Source organism: Mycena indigotica (genome assembly GCF_014461135.1).
Source record: "Mycena indigotica strain 171206Taipei chromosome Unknown Mind.scaff0002, whole genome shotgun sequence".
In the NCBI taxonomy this organism is placed as follows: domain Eukaryota; kingdom Fungi; phylum Basidiomycota; class Agaricomycetes; order Agaricales; family Mycenaceae; genus Mycena; species Mycena indigotica.
The window spans coordinates 5371928-5394767 of record NW_023503001.1 but is presented as its reverse complement, the minus strand read 5'-3'; the positions used below and the strand labels follow the sequence as shown (position 1 = coordinate 5394767).

General features: G+C 53.1%; 2 protein-coding genes across 2 annotated transcripts; one reads left to right on the top strand and one right to left on the bottom strand.

Moving 5' to 3' along the window:
• Positions 1 to 9733: 9733 nt before the first annotated feature.
• MIND_00277000 (MFS monocarboxylate) lies at positions 9734 to 11657 on the bottom strand (the record flags this gene model as incomplete). The annotated part of the gene is made up of 10 exons (XM_037359642.1): positions 9734 to 10241; positions 10294 to 10424; positions 10532 to 10626; positions 10673 to 10856; positions 10905 to 10945; positions 10995 to 11067; positions 11123 to 11260; positions 11309 to 11325; positions 11373 to 11397; positions 11457 to 11657. 10 exons carry the CDS (start codon positions 11655 to 11657, stop codon positions 9734 to 9736), a joined length of 1413 nt encoding a protein of 470 aa, XP_037224737.1.
• Positions 11658 to 14713: 3056 nt separating this feature from the next.
• Positions 14714 to 16599, top strand: MIND_00276900 (Zn(2)-C6 fungal-type domain-containing protein; the record flags this gene model as incomplete). The annotated part of the gene is made up of 7 exons (XM_037359641.1): positions 14714 to 14809; positions 14858 to 14977; positions 15027 to 15037; positions 15092 to 15104; positions 15156 to 15520; positions 15563 to 16145; positions 16195 to 16599. The coding sequence occupies 7 exons, from the start codon at positions 14714 to 14716 to the stop codon at positions 16597 to 16599; spliced, it is 1593 nt and encodes a 530-aa protein (XP_037224736.1).
• Positions 16600 to 22840: the final 6241 nt, after the last annotated feature.

Genomic DNA, 22840 nt, shown 5'->3' with positions numbered 1-22840 from the left:
GAGGTGGGGCCATGCTCGGAATCAGGGGGAAGGGGTCCGGAAGTGGTTCAGGACAGCCCAGGGCCATAGGGCACAGGGCATGGGAAAACTGGACCACGGCCGGAGGAGAACACCAAGGGCCGGGCAGGAGGAAGTATTGAGGCCTCACGAGGACCAAAGTGTTCGAAGGGGGCTGGGGGCTGTGCAGCGCAAGGTCGGGTGGGGCCGGGACGGAGCCATCTGTCGCAATCCACCAAGAATCCTCCTGCATGCAGCCCCTCTGGAGGCCACCTCCAGGTTACCGGCAGGGGGGCGTCAGAGACTGCGGGCCCTAGCAGGGAGTTGGGAGGTGAGGTCCGTATTGGTGGGCTTGTTCTGCTGTAAGGGCAACCTCGCGAGGCTCGAAATCAGAGTCCTGAGCAGAGGGGGAATCATTAGTGAAACTACTACAACAGGAAGGGACGCTACAGACTCACCTGAGCAGAGGGGGAATCCTTAGAGAACAAGCCAAGGAGCCCTCTGCTCAGGTGCACTACTATATACTAGTGACCGGAGTAATGATAGAGTGACTACATAGCGACGGAGAAGTCATGTGTCGCTAATGGACCCTAGGTGAGTGTCGAGTAGCCCTCGAAGCTCCGGAGAGGCAGGTTTGGGACTATGATGCCAAGGGAAGAGCCCAGGTATCCTTAGAAGGCCCAGGAAGGGCTTCAGGGGGTCCAGACTACCTCTGGGCGTCTCCGCTTGTGACCGTGTCCGTGACAACCGGAATCGGAATCGATTCCGGGTGTGTGACCGTGACGTGACGGCCAGAAACGGAGAGGGGGGGGCATGGAGCGGAGAGGGAAGGAGTCGGTCTAGCCCAAGGGCCAGGGAGTGTCGGAGAGGACCAATGGGAATGGCGGCCAGCCATGACCACTGGAGGGTAGCGACAGGAGGGTCACTCGGAGACGTCCCCGGACGTCTCCAGAGAGGTGGAGGTGTGAGGGCGTGCAGCCTGGGGCGCTGCAGTAGGCACGAGCCTGAATGGCAGTAGGCCTCACCCAAAGGAAGACCCAATGACGGGGGCTGTGGTGGCAGAGTGGGGGGCAGAGCCATGGCGGGGCTCAGCCATCCAAAAGTAAGCCCGAACGCTAACATAGGTTGGGGACACCCAAGAGGTCCAACGGGTAGAGGTTGCAGGGAGACCTCGATGAGCGACAGCCCAGAGAGGCTATAAGGCCATAGGCTCAAGGTCTCAGAGGAAAGTGGTGCGTCCACATCCGGAGAGGTCTCCAATGGCATTAGTGATCCCTGATGGTGACTCCAGAGAGACTCCCAGAAAGGGGTGACCATGGGAGTCAGAGGTTGGGGACCACTGGATGCGGGACGTGGTGGGAGAAGTGGAGGAGGAGCGTCAGGGTGCAGGAATACAGAGACTCGGGTGGAGACACAGAGACGTGAGTGGAGATGCGGAGACGTGAGCGGAGACGCAGCGCTTGATGGGATCAAGTGATGGCATCAGGGTTTCCCCTGACACGTAGCTCTTATTCACGGTTTGGGCCCTGCTAGGCTTTCGTTGGAGTCTCTAGGGTTGCCCTTACAACCTTACCGATGAAGATGCGAAACAGTCTTAGCGTGATCAATGTGCTTGCCGAGCACTCGGCAGCCATCCACCGTACCCACCATATACGGGCCGTAGGTACGGCCTACGGTACGGCTGATACGATGATCGTCCCGTAGATGACTGTACCGTATCTCAGCACTCAAATCTCGAGTACGGTTACGGTACGGTGGCACCGTACCGTAACCGTAGACCGTAGAGTATGGTCCGGTGCTGATCCCTACGTTTAATTCGGCCGCAGGCTGAATTTCGGGTGACTTATTTACCCAATTAAGAAATTCAGCATGCCACAGGCATGGAAAATTTGAAAGTCTTCCCAATTAGGACACTTTGGGACTAAAAGATTTGACTGTGACCTGTGACCCGCTGCCCTGTGACCCTGATGGATTGGTGATTGTACAGGCAAAGGAGGCCATAGACAATGGTTGGGATGGGTCAGAGAATCTGAGGAGCACTGGTCGGACATGCTGTGGATGCGCACAGTTCAAGAGAGGCCAAAGTGGGAGTTCCCCTAACAGCAAGCTGCTAGAAGCAACAGCTAAACTATGCTAAAGCCAAGCTGTAGCTAGATATTTAGGGAAGGACTGCTTAAGCAGCAGCTTCTGAATTTAGGCTTTATATTACCACTATGGCTCAATTTTTCTACTGTCATTTATAGTAAATAAATCCGACAGAAACCCTGATCTGAATTCAGATGTTGTATAATTTCAGTTTAAGGTAATGTTTGACATATATGTACCATGCATACATTATGGCTTGTGAGAATACAACCCATTTTTAGAGAGCTTGGTAAGACTATTAGTAATCTGCTTCTTCCCTCCAAAAGTGGTTAATGAGTTTGCAGCAACAGTTTTAGGCCGCTTGGCATGAGGAGTAAGATTTTTGTCTGACAAGTCCAGGTGCCGCTTTTTGTGGCCACCTTGAAAAAATGCAATATCAGGCTTTGGACCAGATTTGATTGGTTCTGGGATTTTAGATGAAGTTGCTTCTAGACCAACCATCATCTCTCTAGAAGAGGATTGCTTTACTGATTGTGGCAATGATAAATTTGATGTGTTGCTTGAGCCACCTTCAGAGAAAGTCATAAATTCAGATCCCTCTGAAATAGGAGCCTGATTTGGGATTCGCTAATAGCATTGATCAAACAACAGTTTGAGAAAGTGAAACCATAAATACCACAAGGTCAAAAAGACAGACTTTGTGTCAGGGGAACCTCCCTTTCGGCCCCTCGGAGACGATTCCGATTCCGGTCCGACTCCGGTTCCGACTCCGGCGATCGCATCACCGCCTCCGTCAGGCGCATCGCCGCCCCCCGCCTGGCGATCCCCCTGGGACCTGGCCTGCGACATGGCGCAGGCATACTGCACGGAGCAACGATCAACCTTGGCGCGTCAAGAGCGCAGTATATAGTTCCGCTACCTAGCAGGCGGACCCTTAGAGTTTCTTCTCTTTGGATCCTCCCCTGCTAGGTCAGCCTCACTTGTATTTGCTTACTTCTATTCACTCTTTGGATCCTCCCCTGCTAGGACCTTGATCTCAGGCCTCCGGGGTTGCCCTTACAGCAGAAGAAACTCTCTACGGGATCAACCGGACAAGATTGCCAGGTTCGGCGCTGACTCAGGCTCGGAGTACGAGTCCGTTCCGCCCTCGTCACCGCCCCTGCCACTTGTCCCCTCCTCCTCTACTCCTGTGGTCCCCGCACCCGTCATGCCGTCCGGAGTCACTCCTACCGCAGACGCCCGGCTGGACTCACTCGAGGCGAAAATCGATAGCCTAACTGAGGCCCTTGCTTTACTCACCAACCAGGCTTCCGCTGCCGCTGCCGCCGCTAATAATGCTGGCGGACCCCAAACACCATCGCCGGAGACGTCGATTCCGACTCCGACTCCGGTTCAGGGCGATTCCGAGGCCCTCTTTGGCGACATCAACCTCGCCTCAAAATTGGTCTTGCGACCAAACCCCCCGTTCACCTTCAACGGCGACCGGAACGCGGCCGCGTTCCTCTACGCGGTCCGCACCTCGCCCGCCTTGCCCCTGAGGCCTTCGTGGTCAACGGAGAGGCGAGCGAGGAAAAGGGCCGTCCGCTATGCCATGTCGTTTATGGCAGAAGGACCCGCTCAGCAATGGGCGGAGCGCCACGGAAGCAAAGCCCCGTTTCCGTTTCCGTCCTGGGGCTCGTTCGTTTCCAAGTTCCGACTCCGGTTCGTCGAAGAGAATGAGCAAGATCATGCTCTCTCCAAACTGGAGACTTCCGCCTATCACATGGGCACAAAGGATGTCTACCAGTACACCGACGACTTCGAGGACCTGATGGACCTCGCCGGATTCGAAGACGCGCTGGTCAAGGTGACCAAGTCCCGCCACGGACTTGACCCCTTGATCAACAACGGAATCACGTCCTCGAACGACCCCCGGACCTCCGGGATTACCTTAGCTGGCGCACCCGGGCCTTCCGTCAATACGAGGCCCTGGTCCGGGCCAAGCTGATCAAGTCAGCCGCCCCCAAGACGCCTGGCGGTTTGATTCGGACTCCGTTTCCGGTCAACCGCGTCCCGGCTCCGGCTCCCTTCCGCCCGGTGGCTCCGGTCGTGCCACCCGCGGCCCGCGCCCCGCTCCGGCGCCTCCAGCTCCCGTCCCCATGGAGTTGGATCGCACTAGGGCTCGGGGTGCCCCTCGTCGCGCCTGCTTCAGGTGCGGCGACCCAAACCATCTCGCCCGGGACTGCCCCTCCCCCGCGGATGTCCGCTCAATGGACATCCTCGACGAGGTGATCCAACAACTCGGTGACGAGATGTTAGCGGAGTTGATCGCCCGCTACTCGGACACAGCCGCGTTGCCGGAAACGGCTGCGGAGTCGATGGCCGGAGAGGATTTTGTCCCCGCGACGAGTGACTGGTGTGCCCTCGTTCGGCGTCTATAAATCGTTTTGCCTCTTTGTATGATGAATGCAGTTCCTTGCCCTACAATGAGCCCGAAACGAAAGACACACCCTCTCCTGCCCCCGCCTCGACTCCGTCTCCGACCCCGCCCGCGACTCCGGTCATCGTCCTCCGCCGCCTCACTGCCTGGGAAAAGAAACTGCCCAAGCAGTACACCGTTGCCGCTGCCCCTGGGGCGAACTCCCTCCACCTCCCGTTAGAGCTCGAGTCCACCACCAGCGCTGAAGCTCTCACTCTCTGGGCTTGTCGACTGTGGTGCCACCTCCGACTTCATTGACACGAACTATGTTGCTCAGAATGGCATTCCGGTCCGCACCCTCGATCAGCCGATTCCGGTTTTCAATGTCGATGGCACCCCCAATGACGCTGGCTCCATCAAACAGATCGCGGACTTGGTCCTGCGCTACAAGGGCCATGCCGAACGAGTTCAGCTGGCCGTCACCCATCTTGGCAAGCAAGACCTCATCCTGGGGTATTCCTGGTTGCGGAAACATAACCCAGAGATCAATTGGGAAACCAAGGAGGTCAAGATGACACGGTGCCCCCGCAATTGCTCGACCTGCCGTGAGGAAGAGCGGGTCGAACGGACCGAGTTGCGGCGACTCCGGTCGCTTCAGAAGCGTCTCCGCTCCGGCCCGTTCCCCTCGGTCTGTGCCATGGACCTTTCTGGGTCTGATGACGGAGACGATTCCGTCTCCGGTGACGACTCCGGCCTGCCTGATCTGACGCCGGACTCCGACGACGACGATGACGATGGTCAGCTTGAAGACGGTGACCGCATCTTCTACACCTCGTTCCGCCCCCTCGGAGGAGATACGCGCTGGCAGTACTGTCTCGCAACGCCTGGCCGAAGCCTTCGCCAGGAACTCCGCCCCTCCGCCCTCCGAGATCCCGGACTGGGCTAAGGAGTTCCAGGACGTCTTCAACAAGGAGTCCTTCGACACGCTACCGGAGCGGAGAGCCTGGGACCACGCCATTGAACTCGTCCCCGACGCTAAGCCCACCAACTGCAAGGTGTACCCCATCTCGCCCCTCGAGCAACGCGAGCTCGACGCGTTCATCGAGGAAGGGCTTTCGACGGGCCGGATTCGCCCCTCCAAGTCTCCGATGGCGTCTCCGGTCTTCTTTGTCAAGAAGAAGGACGGAGGACTCCGCTTCGTCCAGGACTACCGTGCTCTCAACGCGATGACTGTCAAAAACCGGTACCCCCTTCCGCTGATCAACGACCTCATCAACAGGCTCAAAGGCGCTCGTTACTTCACCAAACTCGACGTCCGTTGGGGCTTCAACAACGTCCGGATCAAGGAAGGTGACGAGTGGAAAGCGGCTTTCCGGACTAACCGAGGCCTGTTCGAGCCCTTGGTGATGTATTTCGGCCTGACAAACTCTCCCGCGACGTTCCAAACGATGATGAATGACATTTTTCAGGACCTCATCCTCTCCGGAGACGTCATGATCTACCTTGACGACATCTTGATCGCCCATTCCGACCTCCGGAAACACCGGCAGATTGTTCAGGAGGTCTTGCGGCGACTCCGAGAGCACAAGTTGTACCTCCGAGCGGAGAAGTGCGACTTTGAAAAATCGTCAATCGAGTACCTCGGAGTCATCATCTCCCACAACCACGTCGAAATGGACCCCGTCAAGGTCGCAGGCGTCTCCGCTTGGCCGACTCCGGAAAACAAGAAGGACATTCAGCAGTTCCTCGGGTTCGCTAACTTCTACCGCAGGTTCATTCGGGACTTCTCGACCCTTGCGCGCCCTCTTTTCGTGCTCACCAAGAAGGACCAGCAATGGACTTGGGGCGACGCGGAGGCCTCCGCGTTCCAAGCGATCAAGGACGCGGTCACCTCGGAACCGGTCCTGGCGATTCCGGACGACGCACGGCCTTTCCGACTTGAGGCGGACAGCTCTGATTATGCGACGGGGGCGGTTCTTTCACAATCCGCCCCGGACGGGAAGTGGCACCCTGTAGCATTCTATTCCAAAAGCTTAAATGATGTCCAGCGCAACTACGAAATCCACGACAAGGAGATGCTCGCGATCATCCGCGCACTCGAGGAGTATAGACACTTCCTCGAGGGCGCCGCGCACCCTGTCGAGATTTGGACTGACCATAAGAATTTGGAGTACTTCAGGAAGACGCAACACCTCAACCGGAGACAGGCCCGGTGGTCTCTGTACCTCTCCCGGTTCGACTTCACGCTGCACCACAAGCCTGGCCGCGATATGGGTCGGCCTGACGCCCTCTCCCGGAGACCCGACCACGGAGTCGATTCCGACAACTCCGACGTCGTCCTTCTGCGGCCTGAACTCTTCCACGTCCGCGCACTCGAGGGCGTTTCCGTTTCCGGTCCCGGCTCCGAACTCCTCCGTGACATCCGTGATGCCCTCTCCGGTGAGCCTGACCTGGAGGAGCCCGTCGCACTAGCGGCCCGGCAACTTCTTAAGGTTCAAGGTCAAGCTCGAGGCCCCCGCTCCTCACGTTCTGACGAGTGGGCCGTCTCCGGCGGTCTTCTCCATTTCCGAGGAAAGATCGTCGTACCAAAAGACAAGGACCTCCGGAGACGCATCATCGAGCTCTGCCATGACACCCGAGTCGCCGGACACGCAGGTCGTTTCAAGACCCTGGAGTTGGTCTCCCGGAACTACTGGTGGCCTCAGATGTCTCGCCATATCGGCCGGTATGTTGCGACCTGTGACTTGTGCTGTCGCACCAAGGCACTCCGGAGACTGCCCCACGGAGAACTGCACCCCACGGAAACGCCTCCGGACGCTGGCATACCGTCTCCGTCGACTTCATCGTAGAGCTTCCCGAAGCCCATGGGTACGACGCGATCATGGTCGTCGTTGATACCCTCGGAAAGCGCGCCCACTTCTCAGAGTGTCATACGACGGTCGATGCAGTAGGGGCAGCCCGCCTCTACTACCGGAATGTCTGGCGGCACCATGGGACTCCGGAGAAGTACGTCTCCGACCGCGGCTCGCAGTTCATCGCGGACTTCACCCGAGAACTTTGGCGTCTAATCGGCATCAAGCCCGCCACGTCCACCGCGTACCACCCGCAGACAGACGGTCAGACAGAGCGCGTCAACCAGGAGCTGGAGCAGTACTTGCGGATCTTCACCAACTACCAGCAGGACGACTGGGATGAGCTGATTCCGGCCGCGGAGTTCGCCTACAACAACCACGTTCACTCCTCCACGCAGCAGGTCCCCTTCATGACGGACACGGGACGGCTCCCGCGCATGGGCTTCGAACCCGGAGTCCGTTCCGCCATGGAGTCAGTGAACGAGTTCCGCGACCGGATCGCCACTGGTGTTGCTGAAGCCAAGGCCGCTCACTAAGGCCAAAGAGGAGTACAAGCGCTACTACGACCGAGAGACGGACTCCGTCTCCGGAGTTTAAGGTTGGCGACCGTGTTTGGCTGGATGCCTCTGACATCAGGACGACTCGCCCCTCGGAAAAGTTCTCCCATCGCCGCCTTGGACCGTTCAAGATAGTCGCGGAGATCAGCAAAGGTGCCTACAAGCTCGACCTCCCCTCCGCGCTACTCGAAGCTCCACCCGGTCTTCCCCGTCGTCAAGCTCGAGCTCGCTCAGGACGACCCCTTCGACGGACGCCCCGGCTACGACCAGCCCCCTCCGGACCTCGAGGACGGAGTCCCGGAGTGGGAAGTAGAGGAAATCCTGGACGCAAGGGTGAGGTATAAGCGGCTGAACTACTTCGTCAGATGGAAAGGCTACGACGCATCGCACGACCAACCTGGGTCCGCTTCGACCCCGTCTTCGCCCCGGAGAAAATTGCGGAGTTCTATCGTAAGTACCCTGGCAAGCCACGACACATCGCCTCCGCGACCTTCGACTCGATTCCGTTCCGGTCTATGCGTCGGGACGCCGCATTCAAAGGGGGGGGATGTCAGGGGAACCTCCCTTTCGGCCCCTCGGAGACGCCTCCGATTCCGGTCCGACTCCGGTTCCGACTCCGGCGATCGCATCACCGCCTCCGTCAGGCGCATCGCCGCCCCGCCTGGCGATCCCCCTGGGACCTGGCCTGCGACATGGCGCAGGCATACTGCACGGAGCAACGATCAACCTTGGCGCGTCAAGAGCGCAGTATATAAGTTCCGCTACCTAGCAGGCGGACCCTTAGAGTTTCTTCTCTTTGGATCCTCCCCTGCTAGGTCAGCCTCACTTGTATTTGCTTACTTCTATTCACTCTTTGGATCCTCCCCTGCTAGGACCTTGATCTCAGGCCTCCGGGGTTGCCCTTACACTTTGTACCCTGTCTTGCCTGTCACACGTCGAGGGTTGGTCACAAGATAGAGCCCATCATAACGAAATCTGGTATATAGATTATTAGCTTTGAGGATACTAATGCAAGGATAGTATATACCCAAGTGAAGGAGCATATTTAGACTTGCACCTATCACCACGGATAACCCGGACTGGCTTGCGTGTCTCTGAGCTTCTCTGCTCAGGATAAGTTATGTGTATACAGCTGTGGCAGGTGGTCAACTACCTTAAGTGCCAGATTTCCAATATTCTTCCAATCCTGATCACCCTGCTGAAGGGACTTGCCACTTATAGCCTATATCATATATCAGTTTGCTTATACCACTTATGTGATATGTTTCACCTGGCCATACTGGCTACCTTTACCTGCACATATGAAAATGAATTCATTCTCCTTCAAAGTTACCCTGTAGTGCATACCTTGGCCAGTATAGAAACTGGCCATAATGGATCAATGCATTTTTTAGACCTGTAGTGAAAAAACGCCTCACATCAAATCACCATGATCTTCATCATCCTCATATCCACCATTCACAACCACAGAGTATGCACCAGTTGTGGTGTTAGGCCAAATTCCTGCCTGTAGGGGTGCATGCACCCGGGCTTGGGCAAGAGCTGCACGGCTGGGGAAGGTTGCACCAATGTTGATACCTTGGATATGACCATAGACACTACAGAGGAACTGAGATAAACAGTAGTTAACATGGAACAGCAAACACACGGCATAGGGAGGAGGCAGCGGCTGGTAGGGGTCAGAGAATAAAAGAGGGAGGAGATTTTCTGGGGGTCACAACGGTTTTTATATGGGTCACAGAGCAATCACGCGAATGATGCCATTGATGCTTTTGCACGGATGATACGTTCTTGGCACGCTTGTCCCGTCTAATCATCAGATAACAACTTACTGGTAAGCGTGATTATACGTCCCACCTGCCCATCCTCCGTCCCACAATCCATCTCGCCACTCCAATCATCGCCACACCCAGCAAAACCATGGCTCCGCTGAACACCCCCGCGGGCCAGTACTCGTCTGTCCCCCCCGGGCGCCGTCGAATCAGTGCACCCTGCACCGGCGCGCTTGCCAGCCAACAGAAGGACGTAACAAAGAAGGCCATGCCGAGCTTCACTCCCGTCGTCTGTCCCTTCTTGAGCTGTTGATGCGTGTTGCTCCCGTGGCTGTCATCAAGCGATGTGATTGCCGGCGCAAGCATGCTGACGTACCCGCCGCTGGCGAGCCCGAACGCCGCATTGAAGCCAAGCACGCCGGCCCCGCCGGGCCCCGCGCGGACGAATGGCCACACGATGTCGAGCGCGCCCGTGAGGATACAACAAGCAATGAGCGTGTTGAGGGGGCCAGCAAGCCGCTGCGCCAGCAGGTTCGGGAGGAGTCGACCAGGAATGGAGAGCGCATTGAGGAGGGAGAGACTGTTGATCAGAAGGCATTAGATTGAGAACAATGTAAGAGTAGAGCACAAACGAGTAGAATGCCGTGCTCTGGTCAACCCCGCGCGGCAACGGCATACGTAACGCCATAGCTAACTGGTGCATAGAGACCCAGGCCGATGAGTGACGCCCCAAGAACAATGAAGCAGTATGCACTGTCCCGAACTGAAATTGATCAGTACCGGTCCGCAGGAAATGATTGCTCTATCCGCATGCCATGCAGCGAGGACGGGGCCAAGGTTGGATACACAAAGAGAGGAGGACTCACAGACAGTGAAATCTAAAACGCGAGATCCATTGCGCGGAGGAAGACGTGTGTTGCAGAACAGGAAGCCGCAAAGGATGCTGAACATTACCAGGAACGCCACTGCCAAATGATTAACAACGACAAAAAAAACCTAGTCGACACCTACACGTGCGCATCGCCCATGCAAAACCGACACTCTCGAGTAAGCGGCGCATCGCAATCGGGACCAGCGCACCACCGATTGACGCGCCGGTGGAGAACACGCCAAACGCAACGATTTTGCGACCATGCGGAGCGAAATGGTGTCCGATCGTGGACATGGCGGGCGAGTATAGTAAGCCCATGCAAATCTAGGCACGGCAAGTTGAGTCCAAGTTAAGTATTGTTGGCCCACGTACCCCAACACCCAGGCCCTGGGCGAGGACAAACTGATAGAATTCTGACAAATAAAGGTCAGACTTGATGTACACCGTTAACAGACAGCGCACCAGTTGCCAGCGAAGTCATGAAAAGACAGAACACGTAGAATGTGCCCGCACCCGCAATCATAGGCTTCAAATACTGCATTCAGTTTGCGTCAGCCGCCTCTGTGGTTATTCTCCAGGGAGAACCATACACCAGCGTCGAACAGTGGTCCGCTTACGCAGCCCATAAGGAGCACAAGGGCAAGCTGCAACGAACCGATCCATGCAATCGCGCTCAGTGGCGATGTAGATAGTTGATGCGTTGAGTAGTATTGCTCAAAGACGCCGAACTAGCCCATGTTAAGCGTTTTTGCCAGGGAAAACACTTGGCAGCTTACACTGGTGACAACACCGTCTATACGTCGTTCAGCCAAATGAGAAAAGACAGGCGGGAGAACGCACAGCACGAGAAGTTGATCATAAACGCCTGTAAGTCAAGTCAATCTTTTCGGCCTGGACGCCCGACTGGGTGTGACGGTAGCTCACCCCAAAGACAGTCCCCCATGCACGCAGCCCACCATCTGGGAACTCTTTCTCTCCCCCTTCTTCTACCTCTTCTCCTGCCTCAGGCTTCGGCCCTTCGCCTCCCACCTCCTTGCTCGACGTATCCACATTGACGGCAATGGTGGCAGCAGACTCCTTGCGTTCATGGCCAAGGTTATGGGTGTATGTCTGTGTCGAGCCCATGGGAGCGTGGAAGAACAACAACAGCACGGCGTTGCCTGCGGCGGCTCATCGTTGAAGGTCCGGGCGTGCGGATGATGCGGAGGAGAGATGCCATAAGCGGTGTGACGGTGTGACGAATCGCAGCCCGAGCGCGAAGAGAAAGCAGTTGGCTCTGAACGGCAATGAAATCCACCGAAACGGTAGAGGTATATGTGGCGATGATAAAACAAGTGAACCAATATCGTCTGTTGGTCCGAGTCGTCGGTGTTCCACTCGTAGATCATCACGTGCGTTTTATCAAACAATCAACAAATGGGTGACAGCGTGACTATCACTCTCTGTGCTCGACGCTCGTCGACGTCCGTGGCTCTGGGATCGACTTCGACTTACCAAGTTACCCGGTGCTGCTCTCAACGGTCTATCTGTCAATTTCTTCGAACCTCCCGGAATACTCCATGGGTCGGAGGCGGGCGGGCTGCAGTGGTGTATTCGGAATTCCATCGAAACCCCGACTTCGAAACCTTGTACTCTGAGTCGCGGTCCATCCCGCTCATGCATATCATTGGCTGCAGCACACCGTGGTTGTCGTCTTCTCCACGACGCTGAAAAGCCCGGTCCGAAACGGCCGGTTAACTTAAAGCTTCCCCCGCAAACTCGGACGCAGATCCCCCTCGTCGCGGGCGACTCGGAGGCAATCCACGGGATCCGGCATTACAGAGAAGATGCCGAGTGGTCAAAGTTGAAACCCTGGCTGTTGTTGAGTGTGGCTGACGACCCTTCTAGAGGACAGATGCCCATTCGTCCGCTGCCCGACGCTGACGGACGCATCTGCACTCTTTGTTGATACTCTCCACGAGGTACATATTGGATTATCAATTTGGATAGTACGCAAGTCGCTTACTAAGTGCACTTTTCAGCTTGTAGATAACCCTCTAAACTTTCCGTCAACGATTCGACTGGCTGGGGCTTCCGTCTCCACCTGCTGCTCCTTGCGATCGCATTTCTGCCTCTGAGACACAACCGCCGTCCGGCAGTCGGCACAGCAGTGCCGGAAGTCCATCTCCGCTCTTGTTTATGTTGCCGGCGCGGACGAGTTGCAACTCTAACGGGGTTTCCCGCCGGCGTTCAAATTGTGTCCGCTCTCGCTCCATGCTATTTTATTTGATCTTCCATTCTGGCTATGACTCCGAGTTCACGGGTTGTGCGACGGCGACGGATTCGACAGGATAGCGACGTAAATGGCAATGCCCGCTGGTGCGCTATACTTACCGTTGGTGAGATGGTGTCTCGCCGCTGTCCGGCTGCGATTACTTGTAACGCGGCTGGCCCTGGCGTTACTATTTATTGATAAGTAAGCCACTGCCAGTCTCACCATTCTTTGCTCAGCGATTGGCAGGGCTTGTTCGGCATCTGTGCACGCGTGCTTGTTATCATACGGCGCCACGTCTTCAGGGCATACAAGGTCCTTCAAGACACTAGTAGCATGGTACAACCTGAATTCCGTTCCTCACGGGAATCGTCGCGGTCATTATTCAATTATACGGTTCAATATTGGTGACGATATGCCGCGACTCAGAAAAGGACTCGTGCTGAAATTCTGTGGTAGATTGGTTGTCCACTGGCACCACAGGCTTATGGATAATACGCGGGCCGCATGCCGACGGCCACAGGGACCATACCACGCGTCTGGGAATGCATTGGGGGGAGCCGTCTGTGTTCCACTTTGGGGCAGGAGTCGCCGCAGGACATGTGAAGAAGCTTAATCGCCGACTTTGCGTAATGCCCCGCGGAAAAGTTGGACATCAGCAACAGGTGCATTTGGTTGAAGACCGGTTGCCGTGTGGACTTCCAGCTGCAGACGCTATCGGAGGATATACGATACGGGCGTCTTCAAGACCGTCGGGACTTGCCGAAGCGTGCCCATGAAGTGCGAGAAGTTTACGAGGGCGCAAAAAAACCAGGGTAAGATTCCCAGTTTTTCTTTCGATCTGCGCAGAAGCATCTGTCATTCAAGTTGATTTTAAGTCTCAAGCATTGCAGGTGGAGTCTGAACAGGCCACAGACAGACTAGAGCGACTAGTTATCGGGAGTCGTCGGTATTATCCCGATCTGGCGGGACGCACGACATCATGATGCAGGCGCTGTTTCTAAATTCTGAAGAACAGCCGGGTAGTTCAAGTGGGCGTGTTTCATTCAACTTACTTCAAGTTCCAAGCGGATGCTAATTGCTATTTCCAAGTCTGCCAGTGTGGACCGCTACCTACTACATACTAGTTGCGCCCGCCCCGTTCGTCTTCCGTGCGCCGACGAGTCCGATCTGTGCGTCCATGCGAGTACTAGCACCGGCAGCAGTCACCGGAGAAATGCTCCGAGATCGTTGTTTCTTTCTGATCCTAGCAGTAAGCAATAATGCTTATGCCACACGTGGACTCTCGAGTAGATCGCCTGTGTCTGCATCAGTACCGGATCCGTTATCTGGAACTTAAAGAGGATCTGATTCCGAGCGCCTGATCAGACTCAAGAGCTGAGTGATTAATCCGTGACACGAAGCGAGCAACTGAGGTGCCAATGCTTCAAGTTTTCAAGATCAGAACAAGGTCTGCATGATATGCATTCGACGACTCGGAGGATGGGGAGTATGTGGGCACCCGGGCCGTACCTCCTATAAAAAGAAGCAGACGAAAGATAAAGGATATTCCGATGCAAACCCAAAGACAACACAATCTCCAGCCTGTATTCGATCGTTTCGGCGACCAACCCCGCCGTGCCGTCGCCGATCGTTGACGTGTGGGATCTGATGCATATGGATGACACCGCTTCTCTTCCTTTCCCTTTTCCACCATCCGCTTCCCAGCCTTTCTGCTTTTTTTGCGGCTCAGCCCTGAAATGGCACTGCGGCACACGGGGGCACCGGGCACGGCCGGGGACTCGCGTTGCAACCAGACGCCCGGGCTTGTTTCGCTTGACGCGGCGTCTTAACGGCCAACGCGACCAGCCATCGATATCATGCTGCTTTTGGATCTTTGGCAATGGTATAATACCACACGAGGCCGTGGGACTGGCGTTTCGCGCCCACTATGTCCTCTGCCCCCACTCTGTCTACGCAAGAGACGGCGCCAAGATTGGCGAAATTCAAAACCCCGACTTGTGTACTGTGTCGGAAGCGCAAACTCGTATGGCCGCATTTCTTTTTTGCTTGCCGACTACTAATGGAATAACAGCGTTGTGACGGAAATTCACCGTGTTCTCCATGTACACGGACACGAACTCCAGTAGTTTGTACCTATGTCGCAAAGACAATCGGCCAGCTGCGTTCGGAGTTGCCAAAGGGCGGGGCGTGTGTGAGCATTACTTTTTCTTTGTTCTTCTCCCCTACTGACAGGAAAGCAGACTACGTGTCGGTATGTGTATTGTTTGAATTGAAGAACGCCATGCTGACTGAGAGAGTGTCGTAGTCAGCGCAAACGCGTGCGTCTCCCTGCTTTGTCACCACCACCATAATATTCTGAGGCTTCTTAGCGATGCGACGGACACTTTCCTTGTCGGACGTGTCAACAAACGGGCCGGTCTGATGCGTGCGCCTACCGCGACAAACTTCGTTCCCCCAAGACGATACGAAAGCAACGCCATGATATCGTCATGACCGATGGCGGTAGCCCCTTGTCAAGCAGCAGCGCAAGTTCTGTTTCTAGCTCTCGGCCAACGACGCCACAAAACTACAACGAAAGTTGTTGGCCGCGGTTGCATTTCGACAACGAGTTTAGCGGCCACACCTGTAGGACAGAGGCGGAGTTGGACGTGAACGTGCTCTCTGACGGGCTGGATATGCTGCAGTGCGGTCTCCTGGACACATCAGTCACGATGTCTTCCTATGACTACGAATCGTAAGTTGCCCACTCTCCATATTCCCGCGTAACATACTTCAGAAGGGCGAGCATAATATCACAGCACATCCTCCTTTCCCCCTCCAAACTCTCCGCACTATGTCAAGGCGACCTCTCTGGAACCACCATCTACCCTGCCCTCGTTCGCGCTGCCGAGCTCCTCATATCCTTCTCCTCCCCACCTCAACACTTCCCCGAATACGACTTTCCCGCCGGACCCAACGCCTGGGGACTGGCATCGCGCGAAACGAAAATATTGTCGGTCGTGCGCGCCGCATTGGCTTCATTGCATCCTGATCCCGTGCAAGACGCGGTCACGTGTGTTCAACTGCAGGTGCTTTTGCACGCGTATTACTCGCAGAAACGGGACCTGGGCAGCGCGCGAGAGTGTATCAGTGCCGCTGGGGCGGTTTTGGTCGGTGAGGCAGGGACGATTGCGCTGAAGGGGGGTCTTTCCTCCGTGATGGGGCACATATTAAACGGTGCCAACGAAAATGTGGAGGGGGATGAAGTGAGGGCTGCACTAGCACAGGTGGTGTTCCTCGACATTCAAGCACAGCTTGTTGATGGCGCGCCATCGAGTTTGGATGGGGAGGTGTACGACAGGTTTCGCCATGGGGTGATGGTGAGCTTCTCGTCACAATATGATTTCTACGAAAGCTCACAAGTTATAGACGCTACCAAATGACCCCGACGCGCTGTCCCTCCGTGCCCAATCGTTCCTCGCGCTGTACGACACGAAGCAACTCGTCGCTGTTTGGAACAATCATTCCATGGCCGGCGGGACAGTGCCGACTGCATGGGGAAAGCGTTTCCAGGCGCTCGTCTTTGATGTGGAGCGCCACATTGCCTCCATTCACTCGGCTCAAATCGACGGTCAGGTAACGAGAGAGGCGCTGATAGCGGCGCACGCCGCGCTGATCGAGCTTTCTTCCGCATTTCCTGGGGATGAAATTGCCTGGCGGAGAGCAGAGGCCGCGAGGGTGGTTATGAAACTGGCTGACGGGCAGCAAGGGTGGGACTGGAGTGCAGCGGCTGGGGTGGCCTGGGCTGGCGCGGCACGGGTGCTGCAGCCGTAATCATGATGATTGCGTTCCCCTTGACTAGAATTGAAAACGGGGCCCGACGCCCGGCTGGGGCAAAGAAGGCGCTTCGTTCGGCCTGTCTACCAGAAGACTTCGAAAGGAACAGTTAGTGAAACCCAAACCAATAAGCACCCGGACCCAATGACAGTCCAAGTCATGAGCTGGAGCAAGGCCGACTAGGACACGGACAACGGCAGTGCGATGCTAGCCGTGTGCGTGCCGCGACGGGGTATGTCTCATTATTCAACACCGATAACAGACACACGCGACGGAAGGAAGGAAGGATAAAAATCACACTGCACTAATTTCCTTGTTTGTTCTAAAAGAGTCTGCGATTATCGATACTGACTAATTGAAGCTCCAAAAATTGCTCTACTCGGTGTGTACTATATCGCTTCATTTTCTATGCCACACCAGTCTTTGTGCTATTTTTGTCGTCTAAGTATGTCTGAGCGAGAGATTCAAGTTCAAAAGTTGAAACAACGTGGGAACCCGCTGTTCAGGTTCAGTACTAGTATCCGAGTCCTCAATTGAATGTGCTGCGATCGGCGTTCGGTACTAGTAACGTGGGACACGAATAGCAAGAAGGGGAAACACGACTTGCAATTGGAGAACGATCTGCCTGCGCAAATCTATCTGCAGGTCTCTGTCTCGTACGCAATGGCACGCATCCAAATTTAAAGGGACTAAGTATCAGTGGATAAACTTCAGGAACTTGAAGGCGTTATACACGCATTCCCCATGGCTTTTCTAGCAATTAAGCAGCGACATCCTGGCAGCCGTTGAGCCGGCGGCACAATTTGAACTGAACAGGTCGCTCGGATAGACTCCCGTGAAGCGCTGACCGGCGAACCGAAGAAATACTATTGACGGAAGTGGGAGACAGCGACTCCATGTGCAATACTTAACTTATGCCATCAAGTGCAGGTTTCCATCATGATGCCGCGTGGATCCAAATATTACTTGAAACTCGTTCGATAGTAGATACTGCATTACCGTGGCTCTAAGTACTTAATGGGCCAGTGGCCCCGCATTTCCCCCACCTATAGTGCACCATATTCCCCTCTAGTTAGAGGGTCAGGACCCCCCACGCTGTCCCTCTAACTAGAGGGGTTTGGAGCCCTATAGGGCACCCCCCGCTAATTCTACCTTAGCACGCTGCTCTTCTCAGCGAGGAAGAGCACCTGCTGGCGGTCACTGGCCCGGCCCTTGCCCACCGTCACCCCGCCGTCACCCCCGCCGCTACCCCGACCACCCGCCATCGTTGCCATCAGCGCCGCCATCGTTGGTGACGTCAATGGCATCACCATCACTGACATCTGTCAACAACATGGTGACCGTTGACGCCGCACGTTCCGCGGCTGTCCCGGCCTGTCACCATTGACAGCCCGCCCCCCGCGCTCGCTGTGCTCGACGTCGTTGAGCACAGCAAGCTCAATTCTTGTCCGTTTGACACGGGACCACATGTAATAGATAGATATGATGTAATACAGTTGATTTCCATCACATTTAGGCCCGCGCGTGCGCCGCTTGCCCGGCCGACCCTCCCGCCCGCCCTCCCGCCCGCCCCTGCCCGCCCCCCGACTCAAAAAATCGAAAGTTGGGAAATCAAAATAGAACATGTGCTGTATAAGTGGCACCACTCAAATCGTGTTCGTTGCTGAGATATAGCGCGTTCTTGTTAACTCAAGTTGATGATGTAATTTTTCAAAAAAATGAAAAAGTTGCATATTGATTGGAAAACACGGGCAGTACAGGTTTCACCAGAAAAAACACGTTTATTGTCGAGATATGACGTGTTCTTGTTAACTCACTATGCACTACGTATAGTTGTTAACTCAACTTTGATCACAAAAAATAAAAGTTACATTTTGATCAGAAAACATATGCTATAGAGGTTTTACCTGAAAAGACATGTTTGTTGGCAAGATATGATGTGTTCTTGTTAACTCACTTTGTAATAAGTATAATTGTTAACTCAATGATTCTAATAAGATGATATTTCAATAAGTAGACAAGTTATAGAGTTGATTGAAGCACCACTCTAGATACCCAAATGATGAGACCAATATCCCCACCAACAGTATGTTATTAGTTCACCTATATCACTCATTGATTATTCATCAGACCCATTGATCTAGCAATATCTCCACCAGTTCTTTATAGATGTAGATGATTGCTATACAGGTAGATAGGTAGTAATATAGTCTTAAGATGTTCTGATATGAGTATAGTCTTATACCTTGGGACTATACTGTTAAACTATTTTTTAAAGTGTTTTTGTTTCAAATTTGATCAACCACAATGATGTCTTGATATCTAGGTCAAGAATGAATAGATAATTACGATTGAAGTTGTTTTCTGGTCTAATAGATACCTATCATAGCCCTGTAAAACCAATCTATTTTTAAGCGTCTTGTCTCTCTTTATATATGGTATGTATGCCATTATTGCAATATGACCACAACTCACTCACAGGTAAGAATTCCTCATTGAAATGAGAGTAGAGCATATAGAGTAACATACCTATAAGATAATATCCCTCACACCATGTTTATGCTCATGTAATTTCATGTTACTCTCCATTATAACCATGAAAGCTATTATACATGTTATTGGCAATGCAGCCATGATCTGTAAGTTGATTATAGATCAAGACACGTAGAATTCAGTCAATGAGGTGTATATACCAACCCACTTGCTCTGATTGATATCTACATGTCCCTAGAGGATGAATTGTGGCAGATATTCCAATATAGATTGGATGCAAAACCAGTTTACATGACTGGTAAGGTCTATAGCCTCAGTATTGGACATTGAGATGGAGGTATAAGGATATGTGGATGTCTATCAGAACCCTATCCTTCAATTAGTTATACTTTCTACACATGTCAGAGAAGTTATCTGAAGAGAGGGTAGGTACCCATAGAGCAAAAGAGAGTGTCTTCGCTATTACAACTGGTCAGAAAATAATTTCAAGTATGATCCAAAACTTGGATGTAGGATGGTATAGACCCTCAAATGAACCTGTCCAGCACTTGAATCAACCCTATAGCTATTATGGATCTCTCACAGTACCATTATCAGTGTTATCTATCCCAATAATGATGAGTTTACCAGGGGATGAGCTGTGTGAATCTGACAAATTTAAGCATATCTACTGGTAGGGGTATAATCCACCTCTAGAAAAATGGTGCCCCTATCCCTCCAACATATCATCACACTATGTTATATGACAGCTAAGGCCTCTGGGATTTGACTGGCTCCAATCATCACTGTATGGTTATCACTGAGTAGAATGATGGTGGACTCACCTATGATACTATATCAACTTGGATCATGAGATTCCATGCATAGGGTCTCAGGATATCAACAGAATACTACTCATCTCAGTACTGAAGTATGTTTGGCAGTGAATAAATGAAGGTGTGGGGAGCAGATAATATGGATGATTGTGCCAAATGGGTGTGGGGTGCCATACCCTTTGAATGAGCTCTTTCCCAGTTTTATCTAGTGAGGTTAGCTGGAGATCCAAGGTTATCTTTCACAGTTGATGGAAATCAAAATACCACTGATGAGTAGAATGCATGGCATTTCTACTGCCCTATCCACTTGGATTTGGAAGAGGACATACTAGAGCCCTAGCCTAGGGTATCTGAAGTTACGAGTGAGCAACCTTACAATTTTAAGCCCTGCATATACTCTTTTATATGAATGAATGGTTAATATAGCTGTTATATCATGTGATAATAATCCAATACCATGTCCAATTGATAATACCCTTGAGAACGTAGTAGTTGAATCATATACTTAGGTCAAGTAGTTATGGAGATAGAGGCCCATCAGTTAAACCAGGTGGGGTTGAGTTAACAAGCAACATGAGTTAACAAGAATGGGTCATATCTTAACAAGAAAACCACTATTTTCAATGAGACTTGTCCTCTCCATATTATCTAGTCAAAATGCAACTTTTATTTTTGGGGTCTAAGTTGAGTTAACAACCATATATAGTGCAAAGTGAGTTAACAAGAACACGTCATATCTCAGCAATGAACATGTTTTTTGTGATAAAACATTGTAATGCACATGTTTTCTAATCAATACACAACTTTTTCATTTTTTTTGAAAAATTGCATCATCAACTTGAGTTAACAAGAACGCGCTATATCTCAGCAACGAACGCGCGATTTGATTGATGCGATCGATACAGCACGTGTTATATTTGAAATCTTCAACTTTTATTTTTTTGAGTCGGGGGGGCAGGCAGGGGCAGGCAGGGGCAGGCGGAGGGCGGACAGGAGGGCGGGACAGCAGTCGCGGGGTCGGCCGGGTGATCCGAGCACGCGCAGGCCTATATGTGATGGAAATCAACTGTATTACATCATATCTATCAAATACATGTGGTCCCGTGTCAAACGGACAAGAATTGAGCTCACTGTGCTCAACGATGTCGAGCACAGCAAGCGCGGGGGGCGGGCTGTCAACGGCGACAGGCCGGGACAGCCGCGGAACATGCGGCGTCAACGGTCGCCACGGGGTTGACAGATGGCGTTGATGTTGATCGGGTTGACGTCACATCGCGCTGATGGCAACGATGGCGGGGTGGGCGGGGTCGGGGCAGCGAGCGGCGGGGGTGACGGCGGGGGTGACGGCGGGGTGACGGTGGGCAAGGGCCGGGCCAGTGACCGCCAGTGAGCGGTCTCCCCCGCTGAGAAGAGCAGCGCGCTAAGCTTGAATTAGCGGGGGTGCCCTACAGTGCTCTATTTCTCTCTAGTTAGAGGGTCAGCGTGGGGGGTCCTGACCCTCTAACTAGAGAGAAATATGGTGCACTATAGGTGATTTCCCCACTGTATGAAGGCATTTATTACTGTTTAATCAAGTGATTTCGACTCCACCAAAAGTCCTACAACATCCTCAACGAAGTTGTGTTGCGGGGTCTTGCAAAGCAACCTCTGCAATTGGATCTGGGGTAGTGCTGGCCAAATATGATTATATTATTTTGAGGACATAATATATTATAAGCATATCATATTCAGAGCTCCAACACAATAATATATTTGTAGTTTAGTATAATCATATTCAAATGCAAAATATGAATATATTCAACTATAATCTAGTATGCATATCTTTGGATACATTTGACATATTTGCTGCTGAAAAAAAAAATGCATAAGATATATATGCTAGACTGTCAGGGCAACTCCTCTCTAACTCCAGCCTTGGACCCATAGGACTCTCAAAATACAATCAGGGGCATCACCACTAGTATTATGGTGCACTGCATCTAGTCGCAACCACTTTTGAATACTTATGTAATATTATATAATCACATCACGTGCACGGCCAAAGCAGTGGCCGAAAATATTTTCAAACTCATTGTTCATACAAAGCATACAATTCTATCCAACATCCTCTACATACAGTCATGGGCCGCAAGAAAAGAACTCACATCGCTGCTGCTGCACGGGCACGAGCTGGAAGAGCCATGAAATTGGCATTGCCAGCAGAATCTGAGGCAGACAACATTAACAACGCCCATATGCCAATAGCACTGTCGAACACGTCAGACAGTGACTCCGAGCTAGAGATTGTCGAAATTTCCATACCTGTGGCCAAGTTGGTCAATGCCACCCATGATTCCGACATCGAGCGAGAGCCAGACACCAAGGATGAACCACAAGACACCAAGTCAGACTGGGGAGATATTGAGGATGAAGATTCCAGTGATGCAATTGAGGAACTCACCGGTGCAGAGCTCTGGGCAAGTTTGGAAGAGAGTGTGGCACAGGAGTTGAAGAAACTTGAGCGTTTGACAGCATACCAACAACTGGCAGCGTCGAGGCTTATGGTGGCAGAATGGGCAAATGGACCAGAAAAGCAGTGGCTGGGCATCAACACAGGGCACGCTGCTCGGTCTGAAAGACGGCATAGGCAAAATTTGACTACGAAAAATGAGCAGGATACAGTAACTCGTGCAAGGACCGTGGAATTGCATTCCGGTCCTCCACTGAAGATCCCTACAGCTCTTCCGCCAGGAGTTTTGCCAGTTACTTTGGCAAACAGTCTTCCCCACCACCTGCTCCTGCTCCAACCCAACCCCCCGCCACCGATCTGGACGCCGCAAGCTCCTCCTCCCAAGAAGCTGAAATATGGGGCGCTGACAATTCCGACGATTCCAACAGTGCCAGCGCCAAAGGCCCTGGAATCCATGCCAGACTTGGGCTGGCACCCATGG